Raw genomic sequence first — 20,276 nt, 5'->3', positions numbered from 1 at the left:
TATGGGAGATCATGTTTCTTCCACCTGCAGGACACACATCACACTGGGATGGGCCCACACCACGGCTGTTCAGTTCATTCTTTCTTACAGCTCTGACCTCTCAGGCACCAACTGATATTTCATAGACACAACTTCCTCTTCCTATGAAAGATGGCTTTCAAGGGTCTAATCCACTGGGCCTTTCTCCTGAAATCTCTTACTTCCTGCCCCTGCCCCTGCCCCTGCCCTGTTACTGTTCTCCATGACTGCCTTGGTGCTGTTCAAGATGAGAGAAGCTTTTTTTTTTTTTCATAACTGGAGCTGTTCTATCTATCTCTACAGGCAGGGTGTGGGCCCCAGTGGCCAGGGCTACGTGCACCTAGGGGAAGACAGCTGTGGCTTGCTCACTGTTTATTTAAATTGGGGTTGACTAGGAGTCATGTTGGGTTTGTGGGTATTGAGAACAGAAAGAAATGGACCAAGCACTACAGGGGACAGATTCCTCCTGCTGATATCAGATCCCAGACTGGCAGTATCTCTGTGTGAGTGCCTGCAAGGCCTTCTGTCACTCTGCGCTCCTGGCACTGGCAGACATTCCCAAGTCCTCAAACGCAGGTGCCTTAGAGTGCTCATGCTCTGGTGGCTACTGGCCTGGTCATCTGAAGGTTTGCCACACAACCTCTGCTTTGCTGCCATTACCGACAGCTTTCTTTTCACACTTACCCAGGGGACACTTTCTAAAACGTCCTGTGAAAGGCAAAAGATGCTAGAATCTTTGGCTCCCCATGCAGATACAAGGAGGCCAGCGAGGGCAGCCAGCTAGAAACCAAGGCCAAGGGAGTCTTCCTACAGTTTAAGCTGGAGGCTGGACGGAGCTGTTTTAGGTAAATTGAGTGCTGGCTGTTGTTAAGTGGTCTGCTCTCTGAGCAGCCTCTCGAGGTCCTTCACAAGAGTGACATCTTTTCTCCACTATCTTGATGGGTTATCACTTCTTCTCTTTTGAAGTCTCTGGCACTGGAGCTTGCCCCTCTTGCTTTATTTTGTTTTCTTTCCTTCTCGTTCTTTTTATTTCCCATCTTCTCCCATTTGTTTCTCACTTGCAGGAAGGTTTGCTCAGATGCCCAGTAATCTTCTGGCCTCATCCACACTTCAGGATGAGAACAAAAGCCGCCCTGTCAGCACTGACTCACTGCCCAGACAGGGTCTGTTGCATTGTGGGGATAATCTCCCCCACCCCCCACGTCACCATCCACAGGGGCTTTTCACTTCCTCATAGTGTTTGTTTTTCTAATAATCTCCTTCCTTAGACAGAAAACATGTGTCTGGCTGTCAAAAACAGGATCTAAAACTGTTACTTTCAGCATTCAGCTTCCACTACCTTCTGGCTTTCTGTGGGTGACTCTCCCCTGCCCTGCTAGGTCTGCTGTCCCAGGATGAAGCCTCCCTGATCTTTCTATCTGTGTAAGATGCCTTAGGTTCCCTGTATGTGTGAGGTAAGAAAGCTAGGAGACTGCCTGCAATTGTCTTTGAATCATAGCTGTGTCTCTCATCCCACCTGTGTCTCCTCCCTGCCTCTGCAGTTCCTGGTCCCCCCTGTACCAGAAGTAATCTGGACTCCGCTTCTCACTGTTTGGCCCACCGTGTGCTCATGGCTCAGCTTTCTCCATGCCCCCAATTCTAACCACTATCTGCTTAACAAAAGTCTGTTGACAGTCGGGTAGGCGGTTGCCTCCTCCTTCTATCCTTGTGTATTTACCACATATTTGTTTGTTTTCAGACCATGGCTCATATTAGAGGGGACGCTGTTGCATTCAGCTTGAGCTTCTGGCTCGTCTGTTCTGAGGCCCTCTCTTTCCTCAGCTTTACGCGTGGCATGTTTTCTGACACTTCCAACCACTGTAGTCTCCCATCCTCATTCTCTTTCCTGACTCTCCCTCCACCTATTAGAAGTTGGGCATCCCTAGGCATCTGTTTGGAGCCCTTTTCTCTACTCTTTCCACTCACCCACCCGCTCAGCATCAGGAAGTCTGAGCTCATGCCCCACCCTCATTCTGATTAGGTTAGCATCTCTTGCTTAACATATTCCTAGACCCCAGGCTTCCCCTCTCCTCTCCGGGTCAGGGCAACACATCCCTAATCAAAGCTTGTCTTCCTTGCTAGACTTTGAGATCCTCCAGGGTGCAGTTCACTGAGCTTCATCACAACAGGGAGCTCAACCAGAGCAGAACTTAAGCCACACAGGAGGACACAAGGGACACACACTGAGTGACTGTGCTAACAATGACCGAGCTAGGAGTGAATCAAGGAAGAGCAGAGCATCCAAAATACCTCTTCTCACATGCGCACCTGATGTGACCATGGCTGTCAAAAAGCTTTTTGGTTAAGAGCCTTAGCTTTTCTGAACCTTAGCCGTTCCATCTATGAAATATAGACAATAATCCCAGCACTGTCCTACTTTCCTGTGTTGTGAAGATTAAAACAAAAATGAAAACACGATGTCACTGTGTTCAGTAAGCCGTGTGCTCAGTAAACGCAAGGGATTGTTAGTGTCATGTGAGCTGTGCTACCAGACATTTCTAGCCTGTTTTGGGCATGGGTGATGCAGGAAACAGAAAGGCAGGCTCAGGTTTTCACAGCTTGGGATTCTCTGAAATAGATTCACTTTTGTAAAGCGAATCCCCACTAAGCCTTCTCAGTGTTCTGTAACAGCAGGCGCAGGGCCCTGGAGACCACCTGGGGGCTCTCCTTTCACCTCAGGCAAAGCTGGTTTAGAAAGAAGGTGTGCTTCTGGGATCTCCGCTTTACCTTAATGCAATTCATTAAGAAACAACTGGGACAAGTGACACCAAGGAAAATATCTAAAATATTTATATACGCACATCCGCGCGCGCGCGCGCACACACACACACATGCATACACACAGAGCAGACAGAGACAGATGTGATGCAGAGAGCTCAAGAGACAAGTGTGTCCATATTAATGGGCCACAGGTCTTTTCCTGGATGGTCACTTGACATTTGTGCCAAAGGTGAAGAGGAAGAACTTTAAGGAAACCCTAAGCTGGGCGGTGGTGGCGCACGCCTTTAATCCCAGCACTTGGGAGGCAGAGGCAGGCGGATTTCTTAGTTCGAGGCCAGCCTGGTCCACATAGTGAGTTCCAGGACAGCCAGGGCTACACAAAGAAACCCTGTCTCGAAAAACCAAAAAAAAAAAAAAAAAAAAAAAAAAAAAAAAAAAAAAAAAGGAAGAAGAAGAAGAAAACCCTAATTGTTGGTTTCAATGCTCATCTATCCTGTCAGGAAGGACTCTGCTCAGAAAAGAAGCAGTCTGCATCCTGCCTGACCAACCACAAGCTTGATGCACAAGCTTGGTCTCCACAGCAGAGAGCACGCAGTAGGGGCAGCAACAGGGTGGCTTTCTCAGGGTGGACAGATAGGAGTTCAAGTTGGGCTTCCTCAATCCTTAGCAATAGATAGGTTTATATTGTAAACATCACATCTATGTCCTATTTCTGGAGCCAAATATTTTGAGCATTTCCCCATGTATTAGACTTTTCATAAAAAGTTTCAATGGCCATCTAATGTTTAGCAAGCAGATGTACCATGATCTACCTCAGTGCTTTCTATTATTGGGCCTTTGGACTGTTACCAAATTTTCACATTTGTAAACAAGACTGTGGTAAGCATGCAATTTTTCTGATTATGAGTTTATTCTTTCATGAGAACTCTGACATTCACAACTTTTATAGTTTGATACAAACAGCCAACTTTTTTTCCCAAAGGGCTGTAGTGATTTACAATGTAACGAGGACAAGGCAGCCACAGTTACACCATAGCCTTGGTGGACTGGTATTTTCTAGTTCACAAGGTTAAAAGAAGTTAATACACCATTATTTCAGTTTGTATTTGATTACTATTACGGGGAAACATACTTGATATATCTTTCTTTCAAATCATTAATTTCTCTATACATACACTGTAGCCATTTTCTTAAAATATAATATCCATTGCCAGTATCTGAGCTTTGGTGTTATATGTATGTACATATATATATGTGTGTGTGTGTATATATATGTATATACATATATCCTGCCTGACAAAACTATACATATATACATATATAGATAGATAGATAGATAGATAGATAGATAGATATAGTTTTTTCAAGCAGGGTTTCTCTGTGTAGCCCTGACTGTTTAGGAACTCACTCCGTAGACCAACCTAGCCTCAAACTTTCAGAGATCCACCTGCCTCTATCTTACCCCGCCAACCCCCCAGTGCTGGGATCAAAGGCATGCACCACCACTCCCAGCTTCTTCAATTAGTTGTGTTTTAACCCTGTTTAGGCTTAATGTTGAAGCATTTAACTCTTTCGTTCATATGGAATTTTTTTGGTACTCTGTAAGAGCTAAAGTCTGTACTCAAGGTAGAAAATTCAAATTCTTCTGGAGGCCGTGCACATAAGTTAGCAGTTTGAGTCATTTTTGCTTTTGTTTGTTGTTTTTTTCCTTAAAAAGACTGTTTATAGTATTTGTGTTTGTGTTTGTGTGTGTGTGTGTGTGTGTGTGTGTGTGTGTATGTGTGTATACATGTATATAGGTGTCTACAGATCCCCAGGAGCTGGAGTTACATGGGTGAGCTGCCCTGGGAAGCAGACTTGGGTCTTTTGCAAGAGGAGTGAGCACCCTTAACAGACTAGCTGTCTCTCCAGGTCCTGTTTTGTTTGTTTGAATCAGGGCCTCCTTTATCCCTGGCTGACCTTGAACTTGCTATGCAGGTGAGGATGGCCTTGAATTTCTGATCTCATATCTTTGAAAGGTTCCAGAGGGACAGTGGGATAGACTGTAGTGGTTACAAAAGGAGTTAATGCTATGGGTAGACAGACAGATAACATAATGGTAGGGGATCTGAGGAGAGGTAAGCCCTTACTACCAGAGACTGCCCAGCAGGGGCTCTGAAGAGAGCCAGTGAGGGCCCATGTGGTAGAAGTGGAAGTACCCTCTTCCACCATTATGATGATGGGGCCATTACATTCTTAATGTAATGGCCTCTATCTCCTGAATGCTGGCCTTACAGGCAAGAGCTACCATACCACACCTGATTAGGTAGTGTTGTGGACCGAACTAGGGCTTCAGGCATGCCAGACAAGCATTGTAACAACTGAGTGACATCTACAGCCCCTATTTTCATGAGGAAAGCCACAAAGAGACAGTTTACTGAAAAAAAAATCTATCTTGTAAACAGTGGGCCAATACCGTGGATTACGAAACTACTTTGTGTCCATCAGCCATATCCCTCCTCCTCATTAGCACTCTATAGCCTCTGGCTTAAGCTCCTGATTTCCCATTGATATCTATTGACTAAACCTTCTTTACTCACTTGAGACTCCTACTTTTTTGAATGTTGAGTTTTTAAAAAATGCATTATTGCATTATTGGTAATATTTCTAGGCAGTTTTATGCCATTCAATCAACTTGGCTCTTGTTCTCTTTTAATTATTGCAGATTTATGATGTGAGATTTTTTAACATGGACTACCACTATTATTCTTCCTCTGGAGAGCTCTTCTATATTTTCATCTATCTACTATTCTAGACAAGTCTTTAAGCCATTCTGCAAGATCTCTACAATTTCCTTTAGGTTCCTCTTAGGTATTCCGTCAAACCTACAGATTGTCATCTCAGAATATTTCAACCTTGCTAGCCCAGGAACATGCAGTATGTCCTCATTATTCATGTCCTGTTTTACATTGCTCAGTGAAACGTTGCAGTTTTATCGCACAGGTCTTACATAGTTCTCATTAAGATGACATAGTAGTAGTAATATTTATTAATTTTCATGAGTAGGTTATTTTTAGTATATTGCCCAAATGGTTTTTCAGGTATTTTGGAAATACCTTGACTTTAAGAAAGTTCACTATATCTTAGTTACAGGTTTGTGTTCCTTATTAAATAGTAGCTTTTTTCAATTAGTGATGTGTGTGTGTGTGTGTGTGTGTGTGTGTGTGTGTGTATGTGTGTAGACACACATGCTTTTTTACAACTATAAACACATCCTTCACAAAAATAATAACTTGGCCTTGGTCTCTTATTTTTCTTGCTCCCTATATTGGCCAAAGCTTCTGAAACAACAGCTACTAGTAGATACATCATATTTTGTTAGTGATTTTTAAAGGAATCTTTCTAATATTTAAGCTGGAAATTTAACATTGGCCTTGTGCTTGGTGTCACTGTTTGCCCCACTCTTTCTGTTTCCTTTTCAGTATTTTTGTGATCAGAATTCGATATTGTCATCAGAAGTGCTGCCATTGCTCGTTGTATACAAAAGCCAGCTCTCAGCACAGGGCACAGTGCCCTCAAAAAGTTTCTGAAATGTGCAAGAGTCTCGACCAGATGTTCCCGGGTTAGGATCCTAGGGCTGCCAATTCTGGAAATGTAGGGTAATAATTGTGACCACACAGCTCATGAGAATTCAAATGAGTTGATGTTCTTCCATTATGCTCAGGGTAATATTTGGCACTAGGAAAAGCTCAACAGATTGTACGTTCTTCTCCTACCCCTTAAAAGGAAGACAATCAATATCCCCAGATGCAAGCTGTCTCAGGAACGCTTTGAGTTAATAGGCCTGTGAAATGCAAGTGCCATTTGTGGCCAACACTACGCTGGCCCTCCTCCTTTGGTACATATGGCCATGTCTCATGTTTTCAAACTACACAGTCCATCTCTTGCACCCCAAAGGGATTCTTTTGACCTATGACACCTGATGAAAATAAAAAGGCAAGCTGACATGTAACATGAACCAGGACTGAAACAAACTGTGCTTCCATTAGCCCGGAACATGAGTGTGCTCCGATAAAGGCAGGAAGAGGCAGCATCTCAAACTTAAAACAGATGTTCAGGCAGTTCTGGCTCTCACTTTTCCTATTGCCCTTCATATAACCCGTGTGATCCTGTCGCTGACACTGAAGGTCTAGAATTCTGGTTAAGCATGAGGAGCCAAGACAAGCCTTTGTCAAAGTTGCCACCATTGAACTGTGGCTTGATTTTGAAGCGGTGGTCCTGGGTACTTTTTCTTTGGCATGGGGAGGTGAAGCTCAATATAGCCTATATATCTTCCTCATGTGGTGGGAGAGGAACGGATGCTCACTCACTTGCTAAGGGGTGGGGCTGGTATATAGATCAGAGAGTCTCAGTCAGATCCACTTAAAGCCAGTTCAAATCCTACCTCTGTTCCTGCTTAATGCTGCTTTGGGGGCAAGTCTGTTGTTTTCTCTGCATCTATAAGGGGATATAGTAACTGCTGCTGCCTGTCACAAACTTCTGGTGAGCACAGCCAGCATTGGTGACTATCCCAATAATAGCAACACACACTCTTAGGAGTCAGGCATGATTCTGAGCATTTTACAAATATCAGTTTATTTCTCTTCATCATTCCCCTCAGGCGGGTGGGTGCTAACACCATCAGCTTTCAGATGAGGAGAGTGGGAGCTGGTGGGTTACACAGCTTGTCCAAGGCCACACTGCTAATAAAGTAGCACGCTGCACACAACACACATCCACTCACATGCACTTCCTAATTTCTATGCCCTGGGGGTCGCTACTGTTCCTTTGCATGACAGTTGATCCACTGGAGCCTCAGCACTGAAGTAGTTTTCACACAGAAGGGAATGCAAGCAGAGTGGCTGTCCTTAGAGGGCAGCCATGTCTACAAAGTGTTGTGATCCAGTGATAAGCTCAAACCAGTCTGTTATCTTCCTCCCCTGCACTCTGTTTTTCCCTCAGCACCTCACAGTGCTGCCTCCCCCGCCACGCCCTCTCAGCACTCATCTTTCGCCTGTGCCTCCCCCACCTCTGTTATTCATCTACTGGGTCTCCAGCTTTCTTTCCTGGCTTCCTTCCCATTACTGACAACACCCTCAGGGCTCACCTCACCTCACGTAAACCTTTCCAGTCAACCTGCCTCCTCCTCAGGTTACACCTATCTGTCTCTGAGCCTGCTCTGTCTAGAAGGAACTATCTTCCTTCTGCCTCATTCCCTCCTGAACTTGTGGTGACCCTGCTTCCGCCTGCAGCCTGCACCAGGGGTGGAAGCTGCTCCCATGGAGGGTATCCTCTGAGGCCTCCCCATTGACCAACTCCAGCAGCTTTTGTGAAGTTGTTCTTCCTAATGTCCCTGAGTTTAAGCTCTTCAGATGTCTTCTCTCCTTCATGGGGCTTCTATCTTTAACCCCACCCCACTTCCAGTTCTAACTTCTTAGCTATTCTACCCTGCCCCTTCCTCCCTTCTCCCCTCCCCTGACCCTCCTCCCCATTTCTCCTCCTCTCACACTTGGGGGCTTTCTCTCTAGTTCAGCACTATCCCCAAGCTGTCATTTTTAGCTACCTACTTACTGGTACCTGCCAGCAACTAACATCCATTCTGAGAGTCTGTTAGCGGCTCAGATCTAACATGGAAAACATCTTCATAGCTCTTCTTCCCAACATATTTCATTCATTCATTCATTCATTCATTTACTCATTCACTCGTTCATTCATTCATCTCTTTCCCCTTCTTTCCCCCATGTGTTTGTGTTTATCCATGTGGAAGTCAGAAGACGATCTGGTTTTCATTCCTCAAGTGTCGTCCACCTTGTTTTATGAGGTAGGATCTGTCATTGGCCTAGGCTAGGCTGGATGACCTGCTGACTCTGCTTCCTCGGTGGTAGGATTATAAATGCATGCTACCAACTCTGACTTTTGTCTCTCTCTCTTTTTTTTTAATGTGGGCTCTGAACATGAAACTCAGGTCTTTTACCAAGTGAGATGTCTCTCCAGTCCGGATCCACCCAAACTTGAAGATAAAAGTTTTGTGCTTCTCCTTAACAGCTAAAATGCAAGGGGTCAAGAAAACAGCCTCTGACACTGCAACGGTCACCCACTCCTTTAGGAAAAGGTATAGGCAGTGTTCCAGGCCAGGCTCTCTCCTCTCCCAGCTCCTCTGGCTCCAAAGCCAGCCTTCAGGTGGTCTCCCTGTGTCAGTCTGAGAACCCAGCATCTCTGTATAAGCTACTGTCCAAGGTCCACACAGGACACATTGGGTGCCACAGTTTGACCTAAAAAACACCTTATACTCCCTACTGTCTTCAAAATAAGACTTCTCAGCTGGTCTACGAAATTTCTCCCAGCTGGTCTATACAGCCCCTCCCAGCTGGTCTATACAGCTCCCAGCAACTGGGTGTTTAATATACACTTAGTCATTTCAATAGTGAGCTTCATTTTGCATTGTGGGAGAATCCTTATTTTGTAATGTTTTAGGGATTGCAATGGCTCTTTCTGGTCAGTTTCTCAGTCTGTCAAGCAGTTGTTTCTCATTAAGCCTTCAGTTTTTCCTTGCTATGAACTGAACTGTGAACATGACTGGATTTACTTGGGGATAGGGACTGGAAGGGCCTAGGAGGCTGTAATAAAGGTCAAGTCAGGTTATCATTGTGGGGCCTTACTTAGTCTGACAGGACAGGTGTTTTACAAGCTCAGGACAAGGTAGCACTAAGTTTGCCTTCTTTGTGCTTATGCAGGTATAAGAGCCCCAGGAAGTCAAAGCAAGCCAGCAAGAAAGACCCCACAGAAACAAATCCTGCTAACACCCAATTCTTGGATGCCTTCTTTCCAAATCAGCAAGAAAAGAATGTAAGACCTCAGCCTGTGCATTTTGTCACAGCAGCCCTAGCAAGCCAGCATCCTCATCTTCTCCCTTTTCCTGGTGACAGCTTTCTTCCCCTTTTATAAAACTGTTTTCTGTGGCATCAATTGCCCATATTCAACCGAGGATAGTTAGTATACAGTAGGAGATGCTTGTACAGATGCGTTGAATTCACACACACACACACACACACACACGATGTAAAATAGCAAACTATTATATTGATGCTTTGTTCTGTCCACATACTGTGCAGTGGTTAAACAAAGATAATTCACATATCCATTATATCATTAATCTTCTATTTGTGGTAAGAACATTCAAAATCTTCTATTAAAATATGTTGTGAGAGGGATTGCTTTCAATAACTTTAATTGCAGCACACTTTTTAAAGTACTCTAGTAGTTATTAGTTATTGCTAATTGCCATTGCCTAATTTATACATTAAACTCTATCATAGACACACACACACACACACACACACACACACACACACACACACCACACACGAAGGCATACAGAGTTTATTGTTATCTTCTGATTCAGAAAGTGACCAGGGTCGTGGGACATGTCCTCCACATATGCCCTCCAAACACTACTACACTCTCTTCTGGGCTTCCACCTCTGCTCTGGCCTGGAGTTGCTGAAAATATTTACACAGTGCTTTCCTGCACTCCTCACAGTGGCCCTTTGTTCCTCACAGCTCCTCCTACAGCCTTGGCAGTAGGGACAGCCCTCCTTTCTATGCCCACAAGAACTCCCACGGGCCTCTCTGTTCCTGCAGACCTTGTTATGGTGTAATTACTCATGAAAGGGTCAGTTTTCCCTCTTGATTGTGGGCTCTTTGAGGGCAAGGCTTGTTTTATTCGCTGCTAAATCTCCAGCACTTACCCATGCAGATAACTGGGCAAATGAATAAAGATGAAAATAAATAAGAAGATATTGATGCTTTCATAGCATTGTGGGGCTCTGGTGTAGGCTTTTATAGGAGTGTGTGGTGAGCCTGAGACTTATGAAAAACCCTACACCTCTTAGACAATCTTCCCCACACCCCCATGGCTCCTGCACATGGCAGCTAGAGTTCAATTCAGCTCTGGCTGACATTCAGGCCTTTGCTTGTTCTCTGAACCACAGCATCTCTCCAGGCACAGTCCTGCTGCCCCTTTTTTCTCACCCCCTTTGCTAGCCACCACCAGTGCCAGTCCAAGCAGAGCTCCTCGTCCTGAAGCTAGCGTATACCCACAAGGTGTTACAAGGCAAAAGGCTGTACATTTTGTCAATACCACCATGAAGGGAAGAGGAGAGGTACAGACAGCTCTCATGGCTGATATACTGGCATCTCTTGTAGTCAGGAGAGGCAGCTTTTAGTAACTGACAAAAACAGATCACAGAAAACCCAGCCATCATTTGTAAAACTCAAACTATTGCTTTAAAAAACCTCTTCCATGGGTAACTTCATGGAATTGGGGAGTAGAGCAGAAAGAGAGCGGCTTTCAGAAGGGTGAGGCTCAGGTTGGGGGTGCTTTCTCAGCCAGGAAGGTGAACCTCAAGCACCAGAGAGAGAACCAGCATCCTGTGTACCTGTGAGGATGGAAGCCATCTTTAAACCCCCTTCTATCTTTATGATGGTCTGACTATAACTGCATAAGGACATACAAATGTCACCAATGATAGAGACTTGAAGATCGATCCAGCCATTGATGCATAAGAAGAGCATGAAGGTTGGACTGCTAACTTACCTAAGAGACCTTGACCGGTAGCCCTGAGCCTCGAGTTCTTTATCTATAGCATGGGAATAGAGTCTAACTCCTGAGTTGTCCAGGAACTTACAACGTACTAAGTACAGTCTCTGGCTCCGCAACACTGTGCTATAATTTTGATCCTGGCTGAGTGATGAGGTTTTCACTAAGGAAGCCTCAGTTCTCTTAAGAAGATTGGGAATGCCTGGTAGTGGTGGGGCACGCCTTTAATCCCAGCACGTGGGAGGCAGAGGCAGGCGGATTTCTGAGTTCAAGGCCAGCCTGGTCTACAGAGTGAGTTCCAGAACAGTCAAGGATATACAGAGAAACCCTGTCTCAAAAAACAAACAAACAAACAAACAAACAAAAGAAGATTGGGAATGCAATGTCAAGGATGGATTCTGGCATTACATGGTTTCATTGTGGATGAGGATGAAGTCTCAGAGCATCCAGGATCTTTCTACTGAACTTCCCTCAGCACGTTTTCTCAGGCCCCATTCCTGCAGCTCTGATACTCGTGGGTCCCTGCCAGCTGCATGTGTTTGCTCACTCCCTAACATTTAGAATTCAAGTTCCCATTCTGGCTTTGCTTTTAACGTGGGGCAAGTCATCTAAGCCCTTGGAACCTCAGCTTCTTCATCTACAAAGTTAAATTGAAGGAAAAACATCTCTTTCAAAGCTGGAGAGCTGCATCAGTGAATAAAGTGTTTATCTTGCAGGAATCAGGATCTAAGTTTCACTCCCAGAACTTGCATAAAAAAAGCTTGGGTGCAGTGGTATGCAGAATCCCAGTGCTGGGCTTGATGACTAATTAGCCTAACCTAAACAGGGGTTTAGGATAGGAAGAAGACCTTGTCCGAGTGTCTGAGGAACAACATCCAACATTATTTTTTGGCATTTATACACCCCCCCCCTCTCTCTCTCTCACACACACACACACACACACACACACCCTCTTATCTAAGGCTGTCTCAGTTATGTAGGACAAAGCATGGTTCCCAGCGCATGCTACATGTACTTCAGATATTTGATGAGTAAATGAACCAATGAATATGTGGAAAACAAGTTACATATAAAAACATGAACAGAGGTTTGATCCAGGTGAGGCGGCAACATGCAGAAAAGAGGGAACCCTAAGTGTTACAGAGAGGCCAGTGTGAAACCACACCTACCTTTTCTTGCAGGACCCCCAAACCTCAACGTCCTCATCTGCAATGGGGAGGGCTGACTCCATCCAGAGATAGTGTAAGTCTCAAAGGATGAATATAAAACTTTGCAAACTGCAAGAGGTGAGTTAGACTTTAGGCGGCTAGGTATGTCTTGCCTTGCAGGTGGGATCCTGTGACTTCATTAACACCTGTAGTCAGCAAGGCTGCCACCGTGGGGGAGTTGGGGGGAAACTCCCCTCTGATTCTAAATCTCCCTATGCTAGGGGAAAGTTATTATTTCTAAAAGCAGATGCCATATTTTATTCTAAAACCAGCTTGGTTTTAGTGGGAGTGTACACATGTGTATGTGCATACATGCGTGTATGCATTCTCATGTACACTTGTGATCCAGTTTAGTGAGAACTGTGTCAATACCAGGTCTCTGTATGGAAATACTTGTATATCCACTCTGGAAAGTGCCTTTAGATATTTTTTTCCAAGGCAAAAGATACACTCATTTGATTTAGAGTTATCAGCTGGTTTGCATTAAATGGGGGGAAAAGCAAAGACATACACAGTGCAGCCATTTGTTAGACACAATTATTTCTCCCGTTACTTAATTACAAGCAGACATAAATACGCTGAATTCTGACATCTCGGGTCTTCTTAAATTCAAGATCTGTGTTTCAGCATGTAATGAAAGGAGGGTCATATTCTACTTTGTGTGTTAAGCAAACCCAAGAGTTATAATTGTATATTGGGATCATAATGACTTTGCTAAAGCAAGGCCTAAACTTTTAATTAACCTGCCAAGACAAATTACAGCTCACAGCTCACAGGTAACGATCACGGACAGCTGAGACTCAATGCTGGGGACTCTCGGGAAAGAGGGATTAATAGCAACATCAGAATCAGTCTGTTTTTATATTAAAAGAAAAAAACAGTGTTCATTAAACAATCACTGTAGCTTGAAGAGAGGCAGACAGGTCAGAAAGACAGGGAGAGAAAATGGAAGAGGAGGGAGGGGGCACCCCCTCTCTCGAAGAGACTGCTTCCCTCTCTCTAGTATGTGCAGTGGCTCAATAGGTACCAAGCACTCTTTGCTCTTTTTCCTAATGCTCATAACGTGGACTGTAAAGGACCACTTAAAGGGATTTTTTTTTTTGGGGGGCAGGGAAGGTCTGGCCTGCTACTGACAATTACAGAAGTAACATGGAAAACCACAGGAGAAGGGAGGAGCAGGAGCCAGTTGCTTGGGGGTGTTTTCAGAGCCTGTTGACCAAGAGTACCCAGGCTCTCCTATCTGTCCAAAGCCTCAGGGCTTCTGAAGAAAGGACCAGGAATCCAAATTTCTACTTGATGTCTCCCTCAGCTGGTTCCTTTGTCCAGCAGCATTTGAGAAGGGTCATGGCTAATAAGCCCTTGCTGCTTAAAACAGGCGCCTTAGCATAGGCTCTATTGGGTGCTGCTCCCTGAGGCCTGCTGGAGTCTATTCTGCATTTTATCCAGACACTCAGGTAGTTCTTCGGTGCATTGATATATGGGAAGCATGAGAAAGCCTATCTGCTCTAGCATTCATTCAGGAGTTAAGGGACAGTTTTAGTCATCTAGGTAAGAGGAACCAGGTCTTAATTATTACAGAACAGTTTAGCATGCTCTGACAAGCCGAGAGTTGGCAAAGGAACATCCTGCGATTTCCTTACTGGTTTAAGATGCATATCCTAATTAAATGGCTTTCTTTGGGAATTTAAATTAATAACCTTTCATATTTACACTCAGTTATTAAAACAGAAACCTGACTGTAAGTGCTCCTAGCTCTGTGTGTGTGGGCCCAGTGCTGTGTGCTTCCTTGTGAACTGTGCCTAGAAGAAGTCAGGCTAGGAGACGAGGGAACTCAGATGCCGTGGGACATGATAACTGTGTCCTTAAATTAAAGCCACCATAGCAAGAAAGGAAATATGTAGTGACTGCTGCCTACAACACCTGAGAAGCAACAGCCTAGACATTGATGAGGCCAGCCTCAGCCTCCAACGGCAGGGGCTGGGAGCTGCCATGTTGGCCTCCACGTCAGAAATAGCTACTGACACACAGCTTCAGATTCCAGATTTAATGTTTTTAAATTAATCAAGTAATTAATTTGTTTTTCAAGACAGAGTTTCTCTGATAGACCTGGCTCTCCCAGAATTCCTCTGTGGACCAGGCTGGCTTCAAACTCAGAGATCAACCTGCCTCTACTTCCCAGGTACTGGGATTAAACACAGGTGCCACCACCACCTGGCAAATTGATTTATTTTTATCATCTGTGCATTGGTGTTTTGCCTGCACATATGTCTGTGTGAGGGTGTCGGGTCCCCTAGAACTGGGGTTACAGACAGTGGTGAGCCACATGTAGGTGTGTTGGGCCTTCGGGAAGAGCATTTAGTGCTCCTCACTGCTGAGCTATCTCTCCAGCCCCAGATGTCAGAATCTCAAGAAACCAATGGACAAAAAAGGATAAGAAGCTGTATGATGTTAAAAGCCAAGTTCATGGGAGAACTTCTGGACTAAGCCAGTTTTCCACCACACCACACAGAGAACTGCAAGAGAGAAACCAATAGTATGGCCACTGACAAGACCTGAGCTGCCTAGGTTCCTGCTAAAGCAAACCTGGGCAGGAAAATGTGGCCCTCTCGCTTATTCCTTGCCAATCAAAGGGCATTGCCCATGGAGACTCGGTGTGTACTGTGACAGCAGACTACACCTCTAGTCAAGGACAACACAGAGGGACATTTCCTTCATCAATACCAGTTGTTGGATGCCACCTCTGCTTTTTTGCTATCAAGGCAAAATCTTAGGGCAGAATATAGCAGAAGTGTATTACCATGCTCCATTTAACAGAAAGGTTTGCTCTGCCTCAATACTAAAGGCAAAACTGCAAATAGGGAAATGGGCTGAAAATAACGACCACTGATTAGGAGGGAGAATCGGGATCTTTGAAGAATGCTGGAAACTTAGTACCAAGTCAAGAAATGTTCCTTTACCTCCATTTCCCTTGTGAGAGAGACTCCCGGCCAAGGTGCACCTAAAGCATTCACCAGGCAATGCTCCTGTCCAAGAGCCCTGGGCCACGGAGCTAGGTTCTGATGAAGTTCTAGATACTAGGACACGCTCTGTGTCAGAGAACAGGATAGTTGTGTTCTCAGTTACACCCCAGTGCAACTGCAAACTGTTCTGCTAACCCCCATCTCTGCCATTTCACTCTCTCTTCAAGCCATTGTCTTCTTCTCTCCTCTGCCAGCATCTGCTGACTCCAGAAGTAAAGAACAAATCGAAAATCAAACCAGATCTAAATGACAAGTCAGCGAATTGAACTAAGTGAGACCTTAAAGACCGGTGGGAGGCAAGTGCCAAAGAGGGACGTGTGACTTCTGTGTCGCTTGCCATCCAGGATTCCTTTATGAGTGTGACTTTTGCCTCCTGGCTCTTGAAAGGCAGCTGGTGGTTCACAGACCTTATCCAGCAAGTCCACTTGGGATGATCTTGCATGCTCAGCAAGAGCTAAAGCTATTCAATTTCAATTCCAATTCTAATCATATTCAATTCTAATTCCTTGCCAGTACCAACTCAGTCCACACAACCTTCCTCTCATCCAAAGACACTGGTAGAGGGTATAGCTGCTTACCAATTGTGGTGGTGAGAAAGGAAACCACTTCAGATTCTTTTCCATCATTGTAAAAGGCCAGGTGCCAGATTCCTGAATCCAGATACTGGATGAAACCCGTCTCGTGGCTGGATGGAGGGATGGCGCCCCGTGACTGGCGCTGAGGACCCTCTAGGCTTCTTGCCTCTTGGGATAGGAGCCTTCTTCCATCTAGTAGCTCCACAAAGTCAAACTAAAGCAAAAAGGGAGTAAAGTTAGTAATGAACTGACACCTGCACTTGCCAAGCTCCATGCAGGCTTCTCCTGTGAAGTCTAGAAAGGAAGGGAAGGCTGGAGAGCAGACCAAACAAGTCCTTCCTAGATCTACAGTTGTCATGGTAATATTCTTCTAACCTGTGTGTGAACGTGGCAAAATTAATGATTATTCATTGTCTTGCTTTGTTTTAATTTGGGGACATGCAAGCCTTTACTTGATCATGTATACATTAAGACAGCCATGTTTTCTTTAGTGGCAGGTACTTCAGTAGAAACAACCCAGCCACTCTGTGCTCACTGGAGGCTTGTATAAGTACAGAGAGGAATCTTAGGAATCTGGAATGGGATTGGAACACTGGGTAGGGTTCATCATGGGCTGAATTGGATTAGCTCAAAATTCCATCAGTGAAACACTAACACTGATTGATCCAAGACTGTTGGTTTGAAACTCCAGAAGAGTCCACCATGCAGTATGAACATCAGGAGGGTGAAGCCTTGCTGCCTCACCCCAAGTAGCTACCTAGTTAGATTTTAGTAGATGGATGATATTTAGCCTACCTCAAACAAAGCTGGTGCTATGAAGTCTAGGACTGTATAGTGGTTCTGTGGTCACCAGGGACCAGGCTCATCTATTGCTCTGTGACTTGACCTTTGGCTAATACTGGAGCTAAAATGATTACATATGACCTCAGAATGGATGATGGATATTAATGGTTTTGATGACTTTAGCTTCAAAGCTAGCATGTGTATTATATGTGTGTGGTCGTACCTGTGCATTTGCACACACGGGGGTTGGGGGGGTTGTTGCATAGGCCTCTGTTCTCTCCGACACATGACTCTTCCTCATCTTCTCTCTTTCTTTTCCTTCCCTCTTCCTCTCTTTTGGTGTCAGAGAGGGAATCCAGAGTCCAATATGCTAAGCACATGCATTGTCTCTGAACTAAACTCCCAGCTACTTGGTTAAGTTCTTTGTTTCTGGTCTATGCATCCAAACAAAATGCAATCCTGAAGAAAGGTGGGGATGCAAGAGGCAAGGAAAGTACTGATTTTTTTGTTGTTTTTGTTTGTTTGTTTGTTTGTTTGGAGCCAGCTTGGATGCTAAGGGTTCTATGAGTGTTCCTTGTTATGAGAACTCTGCAGGGCAGTTACTATTATTTCCCACTTTATTGATGAGGAAACTCTCAAGGAGAGGATGAATTGTGAACCCAAGCTTGCATAGCCTATGGCAAGAGGATTCATGCACGGTGTGTGGTTTCCTCTCTGGGTCCTATTGCCTGGGATTTTGGAGGTGGTGTAGTAGCAGAAAGGCGAAGAGTTCTCTGAAAAGGGTCCAGAGTCCTAACCTCACTCTTCTGGAAGGCAGGATGTTAGTGGCAAGTGGATGAGTAGCCTATACAATAACATGAAATGTCCTTCAGGCTTTAGGAGCTGGCTGGGCTTCTGGCCTGGGTTAAGATCTGAGTGGAGGTTCCTCAGCGTGTGCGGTCCAGTTACCTGAGTATGGGAAGGAGGAAGGCCTTTTCTGCCATAAATGCCAACCAGAGCTGCTTTCCCCAGAGACACATTGAACTTCAGGTGTACAGGGTGGTCTATGAACACCTGAGATCTCCAGAACATTCCAGGCGGGATCTTCTGGGAAGCCCGTCTCCCCACATCGATTTCTCCAGAATCTATGAAACTGTCCTCTGGAAACAAACTACTTGGCTTTCCTACCGAGACACGGGGAAGGGAAGACAAGAGCATTCTGGTTAGCCACACACAACAAGGAACCAGTGTCCCAACATCCAGGACTCCACTCTGCCTCTCACCCCAGAGGTCTGTAGCCAGCTCCCTGCCCACTTCCCCTCTTCCACAGGAGTAAGACAGTCTAGAATTTTCTCCCCAGTGATGCTCAAATTGTTCTGCTAAAAATATTCATTCTTCCAAAGCCGTATGGGTCTTCCCAAAGGGCCATCTGTTTACTGCATAATGCCACAGCTTGTTAAAATATATTTTGATCCTAAAAATAATCGGCGGTCACATGAGAATTAACTTTGTGATTTTGTATGAGTGTGTGTGTGTGTATGTGTGTGTGTGCGCAAAAGGCTGTGTGATAAAGTAAAAAGGACAGAGGGAGTGAAGCGTTGTCATTCAATTTCCAACCGTGTAGTGAGAGGCATGATGGGAGTGGAGGGAAGTATTTTATGTTCATGTGAAAACTGGAAGCTTCATGTGTGAGTGCAGGGTTGAGTTTGGAACCAGGTTATAGACTGACAAAGATAATGAGGATTTTTAAGAAGGAAGCAAACATGTCTGAAAGTGCTGTTGTGTTTTAGTGGGCATGGGTATCTTTTTTTTTTTTTAATGTGTGTTAAAATGGTTAAAGAAACTTCTCAAGTTCATAGATGAAATCTATAGCATACTTAGAAATTTAACCCATCCCTCAGCCCTGTAACACAAGGGTGGAGGGTGCTGAGCACTGATTGCTTCTGGAGGGGCAGAAAACCCCAGGAAGGAAGGCTACTTACCAAACATCCTCTTCATAGTAATTAAACACACTCACATGTGCGAGAGATAAGCCCTAAGTTTCTGCCAGACATTAGCCTTCTTAAGAGTCCAAAGGAGGGGCAGGGACATTAGGAGGACCACCCTTAGCACCCCAAAAACCCCAAATCAAGTCAACAGGCTCACTGTATTTGTCAGTAGTAAATCCCCCCGGGCATCCTGGGTCTAAGGCTTTTTGTGTGGTTAGAGATGCTCCAAGATGTTCTAGAAGAACAAGAATCATTTGCAAAGAAAACACGTTTGTGAAACTTTTTATAAAAAAGCATTTGGAGAGGGGAAATTACAGTGTCTTTCCCCCACTCTCAGCTTTGCAAGACTCCTTACAAAGCATGTTTGATGCTGAAATGGAGCCTGGCAGGGCATTGTTGTAGTCATAAAATATTTTACTGTTTTAAATAATAAAATTCAATTTAAATGTTAAACTTCTCCATATGTTATCATTCCCTTATAAACTCCTAGGCAGAAACATCAGGTTTTTAGCTTCAAACCGTTAAATGTTATTTTAATTAAAAATGTGCCAACAACAAAAAAGTTAAAATGCACGCTGTTGGTAAGAGTACCATGGATACTCTAGCATTAACACAGGAGAGACTCTGCATTTAATTCCTTATGGGAGGAATGGGCTCCAGACTTTTACCTTGAAAATGAAGACACACAAACCTCCACATTGTGAGTCATGGAACTTCAAAGACAGGAGCCTAATTCACAAAGCATTAAGATGGGAGAGAATTATTCAGATACTTCTTTATCTGATCTGTGGGTGCCAGGACTGTAACCCTTTTATAGTGCAGGTAGAAAGTTGTTCACCCTCACTTCTAAGTTCTCTCAGGGAGGCAGCACTAAGGGGGCATGTCAAACAGAAGCATAGTGCCCTCTGAGCTTTTCATGCCTAGGAAGGGTAGAGACAGAAGCATAAGCCTGCTAATTCCAAGGGCTGCTTTCCTGAGAGTAGGGACAAGCCGGAGCCAAGGGGGCTATCGCACTGTCTGCACTCACATGTTCCCTGTCTCGGAATAAAGAATGGAAAACTCCTCCCTCACTTTAGCCAGCAGGGTTCCTTTTCTCCTTAGCAAAGAGGAGAGCATTGTGTGGGAGGCAGCCCTACAGGTCAGGATGGGTCCAGAGATACCCTCCAGAACTCAGGCAGGGCTCTTAGGGAAGGGTGTGTGTGTGTGTATGTGTGCGTGTGTGTGTGCATGTGTGTGTGTATGTGTGCATAGTGTGAGAGGTAGCCCTACAGGTCAGGATGGGTCCAGAGATACCCTCCAGAACTCAGGCAGGGCTCTTAGGGAAGGGTG

The 20,276-nt window shown here is 44.8% G+C and overlaps 1 protein-coding gene across 17 annotated transcripts in view; it reads right to left on the bottom strand.

The window, feature by feature from the left end:
- Tenm4 (teneurin transmembrane protein 4) overlaps positions 1-20,276 on the bottom strand; it is a 702,050-nt gene that overhangs the window by 155,090 nt on the left and 526,684 nt on the right. For all 17 annotated transcript variants that reach the window (XM_031387401.1, XM_031387403.1, XM_031387408.1 and 14 more), the window contains 2 exons: positions 17,929-18,143; positions 16,201-16,411 (listed from right to left, as the gene is read on the bottom strand). In XM_031387401.1, the coding sequence (XP_031243261.1) occupies positions 16,201-16,411; positions 17,929-18,143 (426 nt within the window). The remainder of the gene's footprint in view (positions 1-16,200; positions 16,412-17,928; positions 18,144-20,276) is intronic.

Source organism: Mastomys coucha, unplaced genomic scaffold (genome assembly GCF_008632895.1).
Source record: "Mastomys coucha isolate ucsf_1 unplaced genomic scaffold, UCSF_Mcou_1 pScaffold21, whole genome shotgun sequence".
NCBI classification, from domain to species: domain Eukaryota; kingdom Metazoa; phylum Chordata; class Mammalia; order Rodentia; family Muridae; genus Mastomys; species Mastomys coucha.
The sequence above is the reverse complement of the archived record's forward strand: the minus strand, read 5'-3'. Positions and strand labels throughout refer to the sequence as shown.